The sequence below is a fragment of the Penicillium odoratum genome (genome assembly GCF_028828045.1).
Source record: "Penicillium odoratum strain IBT 22623 chromosome Unknown utg000005l_segment0_segment0, whole genome shotgun sequence".
Taxonomy (NCBI): domain Eukaryota; kingdom Fungi; phylum Ascomycota; class Eurotiomycetes; order Eurotiales; family Aspergillaceae; genus Penicillium; species Penicillium odoratum.
In genome coordinates, this window is record NW_026643147.1 from 554,157 (window position 1) to 574,666 (window position 20,510).

Sequence of the window (20,510 nt, forward strand, 5' to 3'; positions counted from 1 at the left end):
ATCTGTTTCATATATCGGTCAAAAATGATAGCATCCGGACTTTGCTTTACACGGAGGGATGGAGAGTAATCCACGAGGACAACAATGTAGCAATGCAGGCATTGCGCGCTTCGTGATTGCAGTGTTGTCTTCAAATCAACAGACAGATCCTATAGCTGACAGGCTAAGTCGCAGTCTAACTGAGATATCTTTCTTACAAGATTGAATGGTCCATCGAATGGTATCGCATCCTTTCCAAGGTATTACAGCAAACAGGCATGCAGTGAATTGGAAATAATGCAATGCATTTCGAACTTTGAACTTAAATCTATCTTTCTATTGTGTACAAAAATCAACCTCAACGCCCAAAAATGAAAATGTAAGTACAAAACGCCAAAATATTGCAACGCTTTTTTAGATCATAGATCACGACGAAACATCCACGACCTCAGCGAACCACTGCTTAAGAGCAGTAGCCAAAACAGAGGGCAACTCGCGAACATCTCTAACAACAAGGTAGTAGGGGAAGGGGAAGTCCTCGAGATAGCGCTTCATCTTCAGCTTCATCTCACCACCAGACTCAGCATCAGCTTCAAAGCTAGCCTGCGACAGATCAAGAATGGAGCTGCCCTTGACCGCATCAACGATAATGAAGACAATCATGATCCGCTCCTCAAGAGCCTGGCGCACAAGACGGCGAATAGTGTCGTGATCTTCACAGATACCATCGGATATAATCAACTCAAGCTGCCAGAGATCCGCAGATCCAGAGCCAGGGGAGCGCTTCCAGCGAGCCTCACGGAAGAGAGCAATGGAGTCGGCAATAAGCTTACGCACATTGGTGCCAGTCTGCTGGTAGCTGAAGTGCTGGAACACCTGCATACCAGCCTCGGAGGAGAAAGGCTTGCCGAATTCGTGCGCCACACGGACGTGGTCCTCGTCACCGAATCCAAGGACGCACAGGTCACCCGCTTCGAGCATGCTCAAACTCTTGGCGACCAAGGCCAGCGTCTCAAAAGCAAGCTGGCCACTGCCGCTACCTAGCATGGATTTACTGTCATCGACGGCAAGCATGATCTGGTAGTTACGCTTTGAGGGAATCGAGCGACGCATCCAGATCTTGTCACGCTTGTACTGGGATGCGATGTAGGGAATGATTCGCTTGATGTTCAACCGCTTACCGGTGCGGAAGTCACCACGTAGCTTGGTAGCCATGGTGGGGGCAAGGATGAGACGCAGCTGTTCAGTGAGGGATAGAGAGAGGTCGTTTGTGGCGGATTCATAGTGAGACCAGAGACGACGGGCGTCCTCTTCTGAAGTCAATGGGGGAAGGGAAGAAGAGAGGTGGATAGCCGCGAGTTGCGTGTCGACTTGGTCCAACTCTTCGTTAACGTCTTCAGCGGGAGCACCGTCTGCTTGCTCTCGAGAGGTCTGGTCGCCAGGAATGAAAGCTCCGGCTTTCCCGTCAGTTGGGACGGGAGAACGGTCGATTTGCATCTCGTCCTGAAGTTGATTATCTAGGGCATCTTGTTCCTCTGCAGTGTCTGGAAGAACATCGTTCTCGCCAGGCTTCATGTCTGACTCCACGCCCTTGTTCTGGTCGAGAGCCTGGGCTTGGTCGTCATTTGCTTGTCCGAGAGCTTGTGTGTCGGCCTCATCTTCATCATCCTTGAGATGCTCGAAATCGGCATCCGCCATGTCGGTATCTTGAGGTAGTGGCTGGGAATCCTCCTCTTCTTGAGAGGGATTCAGCACCTCCTTTTGGCGACGGTGCCACTCCTCGAGAATGTCCCCAAGTTTCTTGAATGCCTGGATCTGGGGATCATTGGGAGAACTGTCTTCACCTCCCCCAGCATCGCGACTGGCTTTGCTTTCTTCACTATCCTTGGCAGCGCCGTTTTGTTCCTCGGCGCTGGCAGTCGGATCGTTGGAACCACTCTCTTGCTGAGCGTCTCCCGAGGCCCCCTTGTCCTCGTTCTGGTCTTGGTCGGCACCTTGTCCGCCAGTGACAGCTTCGCTGGGCGCAACTTCATCGGCAGTGGCCTCGTTATCGTCACGCTGGGCAAGGAACTCATCATGCTCAGGCTCCTCTGGATCCTCTCCGCCGGCTTCTTCCTCTTCCTCCTCCTTGCCATCAGCCTCTCCTTCGTTCGTATCTTCTCCCTCGCCCATTTCCTCATCTTCGCCAGGAACCTCCTCGGGTGCCATGTCGGCATCCTCGTCTCCGGCCTGGTCATCCTGGTCCTCGCCCCTTTCTTCCTCCGGAAGAGGACCCATGTCGTCCATGTCATCCATACCATCATCTTCACCCTCATCATCACCACCTTCCTTATCATCGCCATCAAGCTGCATTTCGTCGGGCAGCTCAAGGGCATCTTCTTCCTTTGCTTGAGGGTCGGTCACATCCATATCTTCACGACCGACCGCTTCACCCTCATCATCGGGATCCTCTTCCTCCTCATCATCCTCTTCCTCATCACCATCCTCTTCTCCTTTCTGGCCCTCCTCGGCCTCCTTCTTCTGCTCCTGGGCGGCGGCTTGCTCATCAGATTCAGCTTGACCCTTTCCTTCATCATTCTCTGCTTCCTTCTGCTGGTCATCATTGGCACCGTCCCACATCTTTTCGTCGACGGCGCCAGCATCAAGACCATCAACACTGCCCGTCTCCTCATCAAGGTCACCCTCCTCTTCATCTTCATCATTGTCGTTATCCTCATCTTCCTCTTCCTTGTGTTCACCTGACTCAGCATTAAGCTCATCCTGATCCATGTTAACAGCATCGGCAGAATCATCCATCTCCTCGTTTGCGTCTTCCTTCGGCGCCTGCTGAGCAAGCTCCGAAAGATCCTCGTCATCACCAACATCTTTGCTGATATCTTCGGCACCCTCACCGTCGCCAAGGCCAGTTCCGCTCTCCATCTTGCCGTCCTGACCCTGGTCCTGGGAGGCTTCGGCTGGGCTACAGAAACCTTCAGAGGCAATTTGAACGAATGCCTTGGTCAAGGTGTATGAAGTCTTGCAGACCTCGCGGTGAACTGTGATGAAGCGATTGATCAACTCTCGGCAGATATCGTAATATCTGTTGGCAATTGGCAGAATGCTGGCAATCAAGGCAGCAGCTCGTTTGAGATCATTCTCGTTGTCCAAGTGCTGCATCTGCTCCAAAACAGCCGCAAGGGACGCACTGATCTCGCTGATGTGAACATTCTTCGACGCACGGGAGAAGAACTCGTCACTTCGTGACAAAAGGCCACTGAAGTCGATTGAAGCAGGCACCTCCTTCAATTTCTGCAGTCCGACGAGCATCTTGTCAATGGCCGCAAGAAGGGTGCTATCGAACTTCTGAATAGAAATGCCGGGGGCAGACTCTGAATTCATGTGAACGTGATCAGCCAGGCCGGGCAAAGACCATTTGCGAATCTGGCTGAGAACGAAGGATAGATCCGGACGTTCACCCTCCCATTTCAGGAGATCAGATGAGAGCTGCTCAAGCAAAGCGTGCGCCTTGTCAGTCAAATCCCTCTGCTTACGTGACACAAGTCCAACAGGAAGTCTAGGGAGAACGTTGAGTGCTTTCCGTAGATCTTCAAGAACACCCATTTGAGAAAGAAGACCCTCAGTGATGGTGGAGGCCTGCAGACCGGAAAACTTGGAGTGTACTCCAACGACTTCAGAACCAAGCTTAAGAATTGGGATCAACCACGCCACCTTTCTGGAGAGGAAGGCCTGTCGCTCTTCGAGCTTGACATAGACCTTGGTGAAAGAGGTAGATTCAACAGTCCAAGTACTCTCCATTTTTCCAATGATTGCCTCCAAGGATCCCAACCCAGACAGAGCAGGGGAGATAAGGCCTCTCTGTCGGCGAATCATGAACAACAAATGTTCAACGGAGCCCATACTCCTGGAAACCTCTACGTTGGTCAACTCATCGGAGTAAGTTCGTGACGCCAGACGAGCTCTTGGCAACAGGTCCAACAAACGGTGGAAGTAGGAATCGGCGCTGTGAATGGCCTTTGATGTAGCAGTCCCAGATTCGAAAGCAGCACTTGTTGAGAGGACTTGTGCAAGCGACACCTGAGTTTCGATCAGGCTAGTTCCCGCATTCCGCTTAACTCCCATTTCGAAGACACGCTTTAATGTATCGGCATAGAGACGACGCTTTTGGACCTTGAGGTGCTGTACGTCATCCTTGTTGTCCAAAGTAAGCGTTTTCGGAGTCTGAGTCTTGAATTCGTTGATTCCCTCGATCACAGACACGGTGAATTCATCAAGATCCGCGGTAATGTCAAACTCCAAAGGAATTGCCGTAAACAGGTTCATCATGTTGCGAGAAGTGCCCTCGGGATTTTGGAATCTGAGTGGTCTCGAGCTCCAGGCGTCGGTCTCCTGGGAAGATACCAATGCTTCCGGGAACACGGTAAAGGCAAGGACCTTTTTCTCCTGTTGGGGAATGACTTCTTCTGCTGTAGCATCCGAAAGGCCTTGTTCAATAACCGGCTGCACTAGCTGAGCAAGAGCCGCCCGGTACTTCCTAACCAATTTGAAGAGCTTGATGTGTGACCGTCTGGCACTCTCCTTGAGGGCGATAATGTTGGTGTCTTTCCAGCTCGCCAACTGAATTTGCTCTTTGATGTCCTTTTCAAGGGTAGCTCTCTTTTCTTGCAGCATCTTTTCCGCCAAAGGTTCGAATGGTTGGAAGTGGGCGATGAAATTGGCCAGCGCAGAAGCAAGTGGCTTGAGGCATTCGTAGTCCTTGGCGAAAATCAGAAGAGTCGCTCGGAAATCAGACACAAGTTGGAGACGGCGAGAAAATTGACCAAGAGTGGTGGACATGAAGAATTGTTCCAGTGTAGAGATGACACCTTGGATGTGGTCACTCATGTCTTCCTCGCCAGACTCAGCCATCTGAAGAGGCACAGCCAAGAGGGCTTCATACGCAACAAACCACCAGGCGCTGACGTCTTCCTCGCATCGCTCTTTCTCGATATCCAAGAGCTTCGCCCAGGTAGTCAGTTCAAGTCGACGCCAGCTGACTGTCATACTCGTGATCTCGTCATAGAGAGAGGCGGCAGAATATTCCCGGCTAGCGACAAGCTGCCATTCATGAACATAGGAGTGAAGCTTTTCAACCTTGGTCAGGAATTTCGCAACGGGCTCGGTGTGCTTGAATTGGAGAATTTCGGAGCAGCAGGTGATGACATCTTGAAGAACAGCATGCTCTGGCCATGCGGTTTGGATTTGAACAAATCGCGATTGGACCGAGAGCGTCAGAGTAACAAGTCTGCGTGCCTCGGCAAGATTGGAATCAGTGTAGAAGTTATAGTTCTTCTGTCTGTCTTGAGATTCCTCGGCAACAACATCATCAAGAAGTAGAAGGACCACGGGCAGGTGGTTTTGGGCCAAAACTGGAGAGAAATCTGTCTTGCTCTTAGACCACAGTGATCCTAGTAGGTTACCAGTCTGCTTGACAAAAGCACGCATTGCATGTCCGGTCTGACGATCGCTGACAAGCTTAGCATGTAACGAGGCCAGTCGAGAAGCAATGAGCCTAGGATCAAGCGCAGCAACATCCTCTGAGTTGGGTAGGCTTTCCTTTTCATATGTAGGGAACAGCTCGTCGAGGTCTGCTTCATCGACTTCTTCACCGTCTTCCCACGAACCTCGGTAACGATAGAGTTCAGACTTTTCAGCTTCCTTTTCTTGGTCCTCACGGAGCCTGGTTTTCCACAGTTGATGGAAATCAGCAAACACATTGCGGATCGTATCGCGACCAGATCGAAGTTCAAGAATGTTTGCATCCGCGTCCTTGGCGGCCCAGAGTGCAGACAGTTCATGAAGTCGCATTTCGATGACATTACCATGGCTTGGTGCCTGGCTCGGGTCAGACTCGGAGCCACATGCATCCTCAAAGGCAGGGTGAACAGATCCACCTAAGAAAGGTGTGCGTTGACTCAGACACTTGATGTCTTGAATGTCATCGATCTTTTCATCTGACACGGAGCTCAGGAAAAGACCAGTGTCGAGTAGTTGAAGGAAGCGAACCACAGGCTCGGTTATATCATCATACGATCTGTAGTGCGCGCTGAGTCGGCTACTGAGCTGGTGGATGTTGTCCCGCATAAGTTGGACCATTTCCTGCGTACTCGAGGATTTGGCCGACTGAATCAACTGCTCTGGGTTTCGGTTGAGAATGGAATTGATCAAGTTCGAAAATTCTCCGTGCAACAGACCGAGTTCGGATTTCTCGGGTCGTGTGACTGATGATGGAGGTGGAGCAGATCCCAACGTCTTGGTTTGTTCTTCAAGTAGAGCAGACCGGAGATTGGAGGCTTGACCAGAGAAAGTGGCCTCAAATGTCAAGATGGCATTTGATTTAGCATTGAACTCGTCCAAGCGTTGATCGTGGCGCCTGCGCTGAACGACAAGACCAAGAGATGGATCGAAAACCTTATCCGGAACAAACAAGCGGAGAAGAATCACTGCCAGTTGAACTGAGGCGAGGGCCACGGGGTGAGTCATACCCTCGATAGGGACGATGTTGGTAGTGCCTTCAAGAGGTGTCGCCAATGACTTAAGAAGAGGGGGAAGGGCATTCTCAGCGAAGCTTCTGAAGAAGTGACCCTCTCCAATGCTGCTCTGCAGTTCGATGGAGACAGGGGCCAGATCACAAGTACCATCTCTCTGGACGACTTGTAGAGCAGAAACCAAGCCCGTAAATGACTGAGGCTCGAAGAATTCCTGATGACAGCAAAGCAATTCGATCGTCAACTGCGCAAGAACGCGCTGGAGAGTACGCAGTTGTTCTTCCGCAATTTGACGACTGCTGACAGTGAGGGCTTTTGATAGCGCTCGTTTCTCAGCTTGCAGGAGATCCATTTGACCCAAAGTTGTAGCTCCCACTGAGGTCAGTCTATCCAACAGAGATAGTGGGAGAACCCCACCAATAGCTAAGGAAGAACGCGATGAGTTTGCCGCGCCAGTGAAGAGCGCAAGCCTATTGAGGAGTTCTGGGACGCTGCTCTGGAGACTTGACGAGGCGAGTGAGCGAGCAGGGCGACCCGCAAGCAATGGAACCATAGTTTGGATTGCCGAGTCGCGGTTTCCTTCGTCGGCAACAGACATGTCGCGATACTGGCAGAGGGCCTCAAAGGCTTCTGTGAAGTATGGGTGTTGGGGAGAATCAGAACGTCGTACAGCTTGGCCAAGCTCGTTCACTGTTTGCTTAAGACTGTGCACAAGGGCTTCTCCGTCGGCGCCATCCAAGAGGATGAACCGCTGGGCGTTGATCAAGGAATCCCAAACAGTACTGAGTTGAGAGATATCAACTCGGGTTTGCAAGGCAAGCGCAGTGAATTCGGCCACGGTTTTCTCCAACTCAATGAGGGAGTTAAGTTGCTTTTGAGAAGCGGGTGTGACATGTCTCCAGGCATCCCACATTCTCTGCATGCTCAAACCAGTTGTCAATGCCCAGCCAGCTTGGAAGCGAGCGAGGGCGCGAGAAAGAGGCGCTTCCAAAGGCTTGAGCAATGGGGATGAGCTTAGTAGCGATGCGAAAATCTGCCTACCAATTTGCAAGTAAACTTGGAATTCGCCCTCCTCAACCTTCATAACATCCGTGGCACGGTAAATATCCCAACACAGACAGATAATGGACATCAGTACTGTAACTATTTCCGGGGATTGCACGCTGATTTGATCCAGACCCTGAATATAGTCGTATAGAGCCTGGCCACAATCCATCAAGAAGTGGCTGACGGGCTGTGTTGTATCCTTCATCAATGACTGTATCCGATTTGATGCCAAAGATCGCTCAAGACTTGTCATTTGACTTGGCTTGAGCTCCTTTGCGGACTCATTGGCCTGGACAAGGCTTTGGCGAAGACGGTGAATCTCAAGCTTGAACTCTTCAAGGTAAGCCAGGATAATGAGACTTGAGCGATACTCACTGTTTCCAGTGATTGACACGAGAGGCTCATTGACCAAGGGATGCATAGGCTGCAGAGCACCCTGGATGCTCAAAGAGGCCCCTGCCATGATGATATCGCCAGCAATGACTTCGAGCGGTTTCCATTGTTCTTTGTCGCGGACCAGTGATTGGTAGCGCTGCAAAGCACTGGAGATGAGTTGGCTGGTTTTTTTATCATCGGCATAGGGGAGCTGGGTTCCAGGCAACTTTTGAAGATAGGACAAGTCCGCCGGAGAAAGATGATCCAGGCAAACACCAATGGATTCATCAAAAGCGGCAGGTGGCAACGTAGCGTCCAGGTTCCAGATATGGCGTAGTCTGTAAAGAGACGATTCGCAAGTGTAAGATGGGCCTACTACACTGGAGATATCCTTCACCTCGTTAGACATGAAGCAGATCTCAACACATCTGTTCCGCATGGCGCGTGACAGTTCTCCGTTGCGGGGATCCATGGTCAAGAAGATACGGAAGTTGGGATGGGGTGTAACGATGCGAGCCGATCCATCTTCGGTGCGCTGCTCGTTCAAGATGAGAGTACCATTTGGCTCTGTCAAGGAATTTAATCTGTCAAGAACAGATGGGTTGCAAAGATTGGCATTGTCGAGAACCACCCAGTCTCCATTTTGGACAGCTCTCGTGAGAACACCTTCAGTCCATTCAAATCCAACCTTCATCTTATCAGCCTGGTGGATTGTGTCGTGCAGCTTTTGGGCTCGCTTGAGGAATTCTTTGAGCGTCAGGTCGGAGTACGACTCGCAAAGATCCGAAAGAGCCGAGATGACAGTTTCTAATGATGTCTCTGTGGTCTGGAAATGCTGGCAAATTTGGAGAGCTGAGCCAACCGCATTCGACACATCACCGGTCGCAAAGGAATGAATGATCTGGTGGCGCAAGAATGCCTCCACGTCGTTGACAAACGACGAAACTTCTCGTCGATGGTCGATTTGCTCAAAGCCACCAATCAAATCCATCGTATCAGTGTCCGCACTGAGAGCCAGCTCCTGCAGCGTCGCACCATTGATGGCAGCAAGCTTGCGGATTAAAGTTGTTTTCCCACATCCAGCAGCACCAACCAGGATACTAGGCCAAGAGTTGTCAATGCACAAGATAAGGGATTCAAGGATATGGAGATCCTTGGGCAGAATCCTCATTTGCGGCTCAACCGAGCGCTGTAGAAGACGGTCCCGAGTCAATATTCCGAGACCGACCTGCAGATGCTCGGCAGTAAGGTTGTGGAAGTAACTCTTTTGAACGACGTCGGAGTCAGTGAAGATGCTATCATAAATCTGAGAAACCAGTTTTCGATCATCCTCACTCCGGAAACGCTGGCTGATGACAACGTCCAAGAAGTGCTTGGTGGAAATTTGCAGATTACCCCGATCGGCCAGCTGCAGCCACCGTTGGATATCTCGCAGATTAACTTCCCAGGGTCCGCCGACAACGCCAAGTCGACGGTCTGTGACGATCGCTTTGTTCAAGGCGGAGATGAAATCTACCAGCCTATCGGTTTGGATTGAAGGACTTCCAGGGAAAAGTCTAGCACAAATGGTTTTCAAATCCGAATCAGTAAAGCTCTCGGCGTAGACAACAGTGAAACGGTTCACAAAAGACGCAGGAAGTCCCTTTCTACCACCACCTTGGTGGTGCGGGTTTTGCGCGGCAAACAGGACGAAATTAGGGTGGCGTTTGAAGGTCTGGTCGAGTTCGGCGATGTAGACTTGTTGTCTGTGATCCAGACAGGAGTTCAGACCTTCGAGCACAGACTGAGATGCAAGATTCATTTCATCCAGCAAAACCCAGTCACCGCGTTGCATGGCTCGTAGGAACGGAGCATCTCGCCACGTAAATTGGCCAACGTCTCCTCCTTCAACGGGAACATCAGAACCAAACAGGTCCGTAAGATCTGTCTGCTCTGAAAGATTGATACGAGTGAGGGGCTTTCCAAGGGCCTTTGCGAGGGCCATAACAAGGGTGGTCTTACCCACACCAGGGCTGCCTTCCATGAGAATAGGCTTCGATGATTGGAGACCACGAGCAATTCTGACAGAGTTGGCAATTGTGGTTGGCGCGTCCATTGTGAATTGATGGTCAGGCTCCGTCTCTCCCACAGTAGGGAGTTTGAACGGCCCGACCTTCAAAAATCCAGGCTCCAAGGTAACGGTCGATGACTCCCTATAGATAGCGGAAGCATTTACATTGAACAGCTCACCGAGCTTATCAAGACACTTTTGTCGGTTACCATCTAGATTGTTCAAGGAGATAGCAAGCATTGCAGCGGGGTTGGCACCCAGAGTGTCGACAAAGACCATGGCGGCACCTTGGATGATGGCGAAAAGGGGCTCGTCAGTTTGATAGGTATTCACAAAATCTACCCATGCGAGAAGATCACGAAGCGATAGAGAAGTGGTCGAAGTGTTTTGGAAAGTAGTCTTGAACCACACCGCGAACCTAAGCATGGACTTTGCCACCTTCTCGTCGTTGAGCTTTAGTCTCATTTGCAAGATGGGCAGAATATCCTCATCTTCAGAGAGTTGTGGGGCCCAAATTTCAGTCATACGGTTACGAAGAGCAGCTGAAAGCTCTCGCTTACCATAATCACCTCCGGGATTCATGGTTGACAAGAATTGGAACCCACCATCTGCCACGACCATGGAGTCAATAGGACCTTTTTCGGCAAGAAGAATTGATCGATGAGGCTCCAGGACACTGTTGAGTCGTTCCAAGACAGAATCATCTGCAAGAGAAATTTCATCAAGCAAAAAGAATTGACCGGTCTTCATAGCAGTAATGAGGCTTCCGTCGGACCATTCAAACAATGCGTTGGACCGAGAAATGTTTGTTTCAATCCTGCGCAAAAGATCTTGATCTTTGGCTTGACGTTGTTCTGCATCAAGGGCTGAAAACTCTTGCTTCAGTTGTTCGAGGGAGGAAGAGGCAGGCTGATCGCCATGAAGGAGGAGTCGAAGGTCGTCGCAGATCTGCTTCTCAATGGCTGCTCGATTTCTGATTGGTCTCTGGGCACCAATAAGATCACCAGTTTCCAAATTGACGTGGGCATTCATGATAAACAGCTCTCTTCGGAAAGCTTCAGCGACGGCCTGACAAAGCTGAGTTTTACCACAACCAGTCTCTCCGACGAGAAGGACCGGCTCGTTGTTCTTGAGTGCTTTGGAAACAAGAACGAACAGACGCCTCATGGCCTTTGTCCAAACAACTTCACCAGGCAATTCGCTCATCTGAGGCACATTTCTCTCTAACTGCGCGGGGCTGTATAAGACATCCTCATCCAGGCGGACTTTCATAACTTCTTCAATCACGCTTTTCACAGCGGCCTTCTCCTGGGGATTCCGTACACGCTCGGCAAGAAGCATGAATCCATTGATGGCCAGTTGCTCCTTATCATCAGCATCCCGGAGGGCCCATCGAAACAGGTCACGCAGAGTGGCGAAACTGTTTTTTTTCTCGAAAAGGCGGTTAGATTGGCGAAGCAGTGATAGTTTTCGGTAGACTGAAACAATCCGTGTGCAAAAAGAGGGCGCAATTTGAGATCGTTCCTTCAGAATGTACTCCAACTCACTTTCCGGGATATCATCGAAATGCAATTCAAGGAAACGGTTGCGGAACGCACGAGAAAGAACTTTGCGGCCACCGTAGAGACCTGCAGGATTCTGCGTAGCGAAGAGCATGAAGTTGGGGTGGGGCTTAACAGTTTCTTGAGTTTCAGGGATGAACAGCTCGCGGTTATCGTCAAGAAGCCGATTCAACGCCTCGAGAACATCTGAAGGAGCCAAATTAAGCTCATCAAGAACAATCCAGTACCCGTTGCGCAAAGCCTCCACCAAAACACCCTCCTGGTAACGAAGACTTCCATCATCGGTAGAAATGTATGAACCAAGATACTCCTGTAGATCTGTATGCTCGTGGTTGTTGATGCGAACGAACTTGTTGCCGGAAACCTTTGCCAGGTATTCAATCATACTTGTCTTTCCGGCAGATGTTGGACCTTGCAACAGAACGGGGAAAAGACGGGTCGAGCTAGCTCTCACTAGGTTCTTAAGATTCTTCTCAATGAACGGAGTGATGATGTAGTGCGGTTGTTCTTCTGCGACAAAAGGACCGCGGCGCATCCAGTAATGCTTGAATTGGACATAATCACTGCCATCCGCGGGTGGCTGAGGAGTTTGTCCAAGAAGAGACCTGGCGTTCTTTGCGTTGCTGAAGATATGAGCCTCAAGAAGGGGGACCAATGCCCGTTCGGACTCCAAACTCAACACGGTCAAGAAACTCATGCTAAAGCCTTCGAACATTGCACGACGCAAACCATAGACATGAGTGTGGCGAATGACATAGATAAGAGCGCGAACAAGGGTTCGAATACTAAAGTGCGGTCGTTGTCCGGCACCATCCGTTAGCTTGTTATCATTGCTGAGTTTCTTGGTCGCCATGTATAGCTGCGCGAGGTCTGCGGCAGCCCGGTCATCACGAATGGTCAAGTCTCCAAGATACTTTTTAACCAGGGCAATGAGATCGTCCATATCGGTGTCTGGGGAGTGTACGTAGAATTCGGTGAAGCGAGATCGCAGGCCAGGCGGAAGATCCCTTTTACCAGCATCTGTTGCGGGATTCATGGCACCAAAAATACGGAAATTAGGGTGGCCAAAGACTCTCTCAACATCACCAGCCTCAGATAGAAGAACAGAAGGGGTTCCTTCGCTACCATGGTGCAAGAGACTCGCGATGTTTTCCAGAGTATCGGGTGACGCCAAATTGACTTCATCCAACAGAACCCATTCACCATTTCGAAGTGCTCTCACAATCTTTCCTTGGACGAATGCGAATGCGAATTTGGCATCGCCTTGGGAGACTTGAGCTTCAAAGTCAGTGAGCTCCGATTGGAAGCTTTCCCAACGCTGTCGCAGGTGTTGATATTTTGGTGAGTCAAGCTTCCGCTTTTTAGATGGCTGCTCATCCCCATTCTCGGCCTCCTTGGACGGGGCTGGCTTGAAAACTGCATTGGACAACCGCACAGCCTCATGCCACAAAGTCACCAGGCGTACCCAGTTTTCAGATACCACGCTCTTGGAAACGGAAGACAAGAATTTTTGGTTCTTCTTAGCGGAAAATGTTAACTCAAAAAGCGTGTTGAACTCATCCAGCATCGGGATTGCCATTGTGCGAATGCTGACAGGTTTGAACCCTCCAAGCAGATCAGTGCTTTCACTTTGCTGTGACAAATTCACCACGGTGAGCTTCTGCCCTAACAAGGTGGCAAGCTGCTGAATAACAGTTGTCTTTCCGATACCAGTCTCTCCGACAAGCAAGACTGGCTCTGCCATTTGTACAGAGGCAGCTACCTGCTCCATGACTGACAGAGCCGATCTTGTGAAGGCAAATTGCGACGCTTCTTCTGCGTGCTTCTTTGCCTGCTTGTCTTCCGGCTTGTCTTCCGACTTCTTTGCATGCTTCACGCCCTTGATCTTCTGACAGACTTCACGGCCGATTGACAAACTATTACCCAAATCCTCGCACTTGAGGGGTCGATCATTGAGTTGATTATCTGCGCGTTGGGGCGAGATCTGCAATGCCTCTGCAACAACAGCAGTGAGGGAGCTTTGCATTGACTTTTCCGGGAGATATTTCAGGAATACATCAACAACATCAAGGAATATTTCGTTCTCAATAGCTTCTGAAGCAGGTTCATAGCCGGTTTTGGCACCTATGCGTTGCAACCGTCGGTGTAGCCGGCTACAGAGTTTGATCAGGTCACGGAATCCAGGAGTACGACCCTGAGATCCCTTAATTGCCAGACTGCCATGGAATGCGGAGCAGACTTTCGCATACACATCCATAATGATAGGCACTCGAGACTCCAAAAGAGGAAACTTTTGCAAAATGACATCTCGCATTTCATCAACTGGGAGAGACGACACCTGAACTCTCTGCCACAGTCTACTGCCAAGCATAGAAGAGCTGGGAGCAATTTCTTCGCCAGCAATGTTGTATGAGGACTTCATGGTTGCAATAATCTTGAAGCCCTCGGCGCACTTGATTCTCTCTCTTCGGCTCGCAATCGTCAATTCTCCTCTTTCGATAATCGGCAATATGAGACCAAGAACTTCAGATGGGGCGCGGTCAAGATCTTCAATCAAGAGCCAACGGCCTTCTCTCGCAGCTTTTGTCAAAACACCTGGCTGCCAGGAGAAAGAGCCAGTGGTGGAGGATGTAGCATACATTCCAAGAAGACTTTTAGCATCGGTCTGCTCATTGAGATGCAGCGTGACCATAGACTCTGCTTGACCCATTGTGGAGGCGACATCATTGATCAGTGAGGTCTTCCCTGAGTTCGGCAGACCTATCAACAAGATAGGTTTGGGTTCTAGGAGTGACTGTGCGATGCGGCGCAGGTTCTCTGTCGCAGTCTTGGTTTTCACAACCGAAGAAGAGGCCGATGAAATTACGTCTTTCAAGCGAGGGATTAAGATACCGCACACATCGGCCGATCTGGGGGTAAGGGAGTCCCGCAACCGGTCAACCAGTGCGATCATATCACTAGGTGATCGTATTGATCTCTGATTTTGGATGGTCTTGCCGAGAATTTCCCATCTACGCTCTTCCCACAGGCCAAGAAGGCGGTAGTCAATTGTGATTCCTTCCCATTCCCCTTCTATGGGATCAGTGCCGGTATTCACGCGCAACATGCTTTCGCTAGCAGCATCCGCCGCATGCATGTACATGGCGAAGCATCTTACCGCAAGGTACCGGATGACTGGGTCTTCGTGCGGAAACAGAGATTGGAGCTGGATCGGTGACACGGCTTTTGAGAAGGTCTCTAGGTCGAATGAGAGAAGGCGGAACAGGGCGAGGAGCAGAGTTCGGGTGCTGCTAGGATCCAGTTGACGCAATGTTAACTCCTTAGATCCAGCCAATGTCGACACAGGTCCAGTCTGTGATAAAGCATATTGACCAGCGAAGGATCGAAGGTATGAAGCAAATGGGAGGATGCGAGCGAATGCGGCCAGAATATGAATATGTTCGGCTTGAATGTCCGAGCGAAGCCATCGAGCTGCCAGGTCGACGAAAATCGGTTCGTATAATCGGAAGATATTTTCTGTAAATTGTGTATTTAATGCGCCAAGCGCAAGCGCGTGGAGCTGCTGAGTCCCCGACGGTGACCGAATGAGACTTGTGAGTTCATTCGGGAGCTGCTCAAGCAGCTCGGACTCTGATAGAGTCCTCTCGTAGACGGGTCTTCCATTCATTCTGTGACCCGGCTGCGTAGAGGGAGCTCCTTTTCAATTCGTTGAAATGTGAAAATTGTAAATGCTGTAGAGAGATTGAAATTCCCCATTACTTTTTTTTCTGCCCCGTCCCGGTGGTCCAGCCCCACCGACTCCAGTCACCGCCCACTTTTCAAGGTGACTAAGCGGTTCAGCTTGCGCAGCTCCGGTCCCCAGCTGGAGATAAAGACAACTTTCTTCAGAACAATTTTGGGGATGCTAGCTTTGTGGAGAATTCATGGTTCAAGATGTCAATAACGGATCAAGGTGCGGGTAGCGATGATAACTCCCGGGCAACATACCCTGATCAACCAGATCAAGAAGCCGATCTGTCGCAACCCCAGGATTTCCGTCGGAACACGGAGGGGTTGCACGAACCGTGAGTCGCTCCGTAATCTGGTATCTATGCAGGGCTAATATATGATTTCTGCAGTATATCCTTCAAACCGAAACATAAACAAAAACGACAGTCCCGATTCAGTTTATCAAGGCTCTTCTCGAATACCGCCGGCGGATCGAATACAGGGCTAGGTCTTGCGGGATCGCAAGGTGGACAAAATGGAGACGCATCGCCACTAGATGCCTATGAACCAGAGGAATTGAATAGAGACCCAAACTCATCTAAAGATGGTGCTCCTCTGGACTGGTATGTGGAAGGTCCCGGTCGACGAGTCGGATATGACGATTTTACTGCCATCGATTGGATCTACGAGTATACGAAAGAACGACAACGAAAGCGGCTATTGTACTCTAGCGGTCAGGGTGTTTTAGGTCATGTCCGCCGATTCCTGGAGGCTGGCAACATCTGGTTCGTCTTAGTTGCAACGGGAATTGCTGTCGGAATCATCGCCGCATGCATTGATATCGCAACCAATTGGCTCGGTGATCTGAAAACTGGTTATTGTAAAAGTGGCAGTGGTGGTGGAAAATTCTATTTGAATCGAAGCTTTTGTTGCTGGGGTTTAGATGGTACGTTTTCTATGCCTCCATGGTCACTTGCTTCTAATGCTAACGGAATATGTGTCAGATCATACAAAATGCATGGATTGGACACCTTGGGGATCTGCTCTCGGCTCCTCTTCTGTCGGTGGACGGTATACAATTGAATACATTTTTTACATTGTGTTTTCCGTAGGGCTTCTCCCCATCCCGTCTTGCCTCTCACTAACGCTAGCTAGGTGGTATTCGCATCCATCGCATGTGTGTTGGTGCGCAAATTTGCTATATATGCCCGCCACAGTGGAATCCCTGAGATCAAGACTATCCTTGGAGGTACCATGATTCGGCATTTTATGGGTCCTTGGACGCTTACTATCAAGTCACTTGGCCTAGTATGATACCCTCGAAGATAACCCACTATCCTTACTGACAATAACTTTAGTGTCTGGCAGTTGCGTCTGGTCTGTGGCTGGGAAAGGAAGGCCCGCTGGTTCACGTGGCATGCTGCTGTGCCAATATCATAATGAAGCCTTTTGACAGCCTGAATGGCAATGAAGGTGCGTACATTGCATTAAGCTTTCCCTTCATTCACTAAACTTTGCAGCACGAAAACGCGAAGTTCTTTCTGCAGCTGCTGCGGCGGGCATATCTGTTGCCTTCGGTGCGCCTATTGGAGGTGTACTTTTCAGCTTAGAAGTAAGCAAGAACTCCAATTCCAATGGATCTGTTGTGGAGAAATATTGACTTTGCCAGCAATTGTCCTACTATTTCCCAGACAAAACGATGTGGCAGAGCTTTGTTTGCGCAATGGTCGCGGCTGTCACATTGCAAGCCATCAACCCATTCCGCACCGGGAAGATTGTGCTCTACCAAGTCACCTACACGCGAGGGTGGCACCGGTTCGAAATCATCCCATTTATCATCCTTGGTATTGTAGGTGGTCTTTTTGGGGCGTTCTTTATCCGCGTGAACACCAAAATTGCGCAATGGCGCCGATCTCGGGGCTGGTCACGACCGCTCTTGGAAGTGGCTGCAGTGGCACTTCTAACGGCTTTAATCAACTTTCCAAACCATTTTATGAGAGCTCAAAACTCAGAGCTTGTTCAGGCATTATTTGCAGAATGTAGTAGCGAGACGACCGATCGCTTTGGCCTCTGCGTGTCAGGACCTGCATCGCTAGCCATTGTTGCTATGTTATTGGTGGGTGCTGCACTGGCCTTTTTGCTTGCTTCTTTGACCTTTGGACTTGATATCCCGGCTGGTATCATTCTCCCGTCTGTCGCTATTGGTGCTCTGTACGGGCGAGCTTTGGGCATGCTTGTTCGGATGTGGCAAGAAGCGTATCCCAAAGCTTTCCTGTTTTCCAAGTGTGAGCCTGACATCCCTTGTGTAACGCCTGGTCTATATGCCATTATTGGCGCGGCGTCTGCTCTCGGTGGCGCAACTCGAATGACTCTTTCAATCGTTGTCATCATGTTCGAGTTGACCGGCGCTCTTACATATGTAATTCCTATCATGATTGCTGTTATGCTATCGAAATGGTGTGGTGATATTTTCGGCAAACGTGGTATCTACGAATCATGGATCCAGCTAAATGAATACCCATTCCTGGATCACCGAGACGACACGAACCCACCAGATGTTTCCGCCCATCGTGTCATGACGACTGTTGATGATGTGTCCGTGATCACCGCCACTGGCCATACCATCAGCTCACTTCGCAGCCTTCTTTCTAACACCAGCTACCGTGGTTTTCCCGTCATCACTGAGATCTCGAAACCTATCCTCTTAGGCTATATCACCCGCAAGGAGCTGTCCTTTGCATTGAAGTTCTCTACTTCTCCCACGAACCGCAATCTTGGCGACGAGACTCAAGTATTCTTCGTTCATCAACCATTTGCAGACCCTGTGGATACATTGGATCTCCGGCCTTGGATGGATCAAACTCCAATAACGCTCAATAGTAACATCAGCTTCTTGATCGTTTTACGGATGTTCCAGCGTCTTGGCCTGCGTTATGTTCTCTTTTCCAATAAAGGAATTTTCCATGGTCTGTTGACCAAGAAAGATGTCTGGGCAGTGCTCAATGGCATCGAGTTCCGTCGACAGGAGGCCCTCCGAGATGATGGATTCCATGACACTCGTGGAGCCGAGGAGGTTGGCTTGCTACATGCCGAAGGTCGGAGTAGTCTTGGCAGCTCCCTGGGACAAGAATCTTTCTAGGGCTTCCCAACTAGAAATTAATCTCCTGTACATTTATCGCCCAGTTTTCTCTGATGTTCACAGTCTTCTGCACTAGCTAGATCAGCCATCTAATCATGAATATATTACGATTCAGGAAAGGACATTTCGGGTTACGTACTGCTGCTTAGGTTATTGGAACTGCTAGAGGGATCATATGTAATTATTTATCTATTTTTCTCCGACCGATTATCGATGACCTAGTTATAAATCTCCCATCACACAACTAACTGATCGGGCTACATATATTTAGAGGGGGTTAATTTCCCTATGTACTAGTCAAGTCATGAGATGTACGCATATATGTGGATAGGTACATTCAATTCAATTTTGTTGGGTACTTGAGGCTGCCTAGAACAGATGGCACCCATACAAGCCTTAATTTTCCAGGTTGTCCAACTGCATCTCTTCCTCACTTCATTCTTTTTCGTTCCCAGTTATTTTGCCAGCTCAGACCGCCAAATATCTTCGATAACGCGATAACGACAGACTGTAATTATGTCTACTCTTATTCCCTCCGACCCTGCTCTTTCCAAGGACGATCCTGATGCCAGTATGATGACTGACCCGTTTGAAGTGCGTATGCGCTTCACAGCCCAGCTTCAACGCCTGAGCGCTACCGTCACGTCCTCGCAAAAAGCTGCCCACTATGCGCTGAAGTACCGTGATCTGGATGAGGACCTTCACTCGTGCATTTTAGAACAGCTTGAGAGAGTAAGAAATACCAATTTCTCACCCTTTATGTATGCTGATATTATATCTCAAGAACAACATGAATACTCGAGCCAACATCATGTCTTTCATCGAACACTTTTGCGAAATGGCAACCAAAGAAGGCCATCTTCCCTATGTGCGAATGATGCAACGCGACATACTTCGTGTTGTCGATGCAGTCGTTCCACCTGACGGCACCGGTGCAGCAAACGTCAAGCATGTCCGACGAGTGCTAAGCAGTCTTCAAGCCAAACAGATTCTCTCCGCTGAGGCTGTGACCGAGATTGACGCAGCCCTCAAAGACCGCGACACTCACCCCGCACATCTGGAATTGGAGCAGGATGAGGGTCAGGAAGATAGTTCCCATTCCAAAACAGGAACCCCTCGCAATACCAAGGCGCACGTACGTGTCGACAAGCGTCAGATCGAGCAGCGAATTGAAGAAGATCGCGAGCGGAACAAACGCCAACGAGAAAGCGCTTGGGCTGTTAGTGGAGACGACATGGATGAGTGCCAAAAGTTCTATGACGATGTCAGCGACATTGGAGAAGATGATTTTATCAACGCCCGCGAGGAGGCTGAAGAACGCCGGCTATGCGGCGAGAGCGTCATGAAACAAAAGGAGCGAGACCGCTCTTGAACGCCGGTCATTGCGTTTTTACAGGGCGCTTTTCGTCCTAGGCTGTTGATCTGTCCGTTGCATTCGGATTTTCGGCGTTAACTAGCATGGCATGGCGCGTTTTGCTGATTTGAAGCGGCCCGTAATGGGACAATTTAGGCGTTCAATATTGAGGGTTTTGAGATACCAATGCTGCATCCCACCGATTTTATCGCGTTTGATATCGGATGAGAGCTATGAAATTTCGTTTATTAAGATCTTCTTTTTCCACAATTACCAAAGCTGTATATGCTAATAAGAATTCCGAGCGTTCAAGGCGTAACAGCGGGATGATTGCCTCGGTGTCAGAACCTTGCTGGCCCTTCGATGTAATTATAGACTTCCAAATTTAATTTCTACAAGCGTATGCCGATAGTCTGATGCATGCTAGGTACATATGTACAAAATGTACCTACTTGACGCCAATCGCTTCCTATGCTTCGACCTTGGGATAATGTGCCATCAATTGATTCTACCAATTTAACGCCAACCCTGAAAGATTAATTTACAAGTAAATATTATTGAATCAATCCATTAATAGGGCCGTTTGCGAAACTTCTTCGTGACGGAGAAGGGAGGTTTGTGTGTATTGGTGACTCTGCCGGTCTGTCTTTTCTACAGATTGTGCGTCGTATCATAGCATCATCTGCCGGTCCATGTCAGTTTACCGAGGATCATTCACGACACTTTATTCTCGAGGCTTGGATGTAACCCTCAAATTTTTTTGCCTGGGTGA

General features: G+C 49.7%; 2 protein-coding genes across 2 annotated transcripts; one reads left to right on the top strand and one right to left on the bottom strand.

Moving 5' to 3' along the window:
* Window positions 1-405: 405 nt before the first annotated feature.
* On the bottom strand, window positions 406-15,204 carry N7520_005745 (AAA family ATPase midasin; the record flags this gene model as incomplete). Its single annotated transcript, XM_057139679.1, has 1 exon — window positions 406-15,204. The coding sequence occupies one exon, from the start codon at window positions 15,202-15,204 to the stop codon at window positions 406-408; it is 14,799 nt and encodes a 4,932-aa protein (XP_056993685.1).
* A 266-nt stretch (window positions 15,205-15,470) lies between these two features.
* Window positions 15,471-19,756, top strand: N7520_005746 (uncharacterized protein; the record flags this gene model as incomplete). The annotated part of the gene is given in 10 exon segments (XM_057139680.1): window positions 15,471-15,601; window positions 15,656-15,998; window positions 16,017-16,191; window positions 16,250-16,353; window positions 16,401-16,553; window positions 16,604-16,718; window positions 16,766-16,857; window positions 16,915-18,318; window positions 18,940-19,116; window positions 19,169-19,756. The coding sequence occupies 10 exon segments, from the start codon at window positions 15,471-15,473 to the stop codon at window positions 19,754-19,756; spliced, it is 3,282 nt and encodes a 1,093-aa protein (XP_056993686.1).
* Window positions 19,757-20,510: the final 754 nt, after the last annotated feature.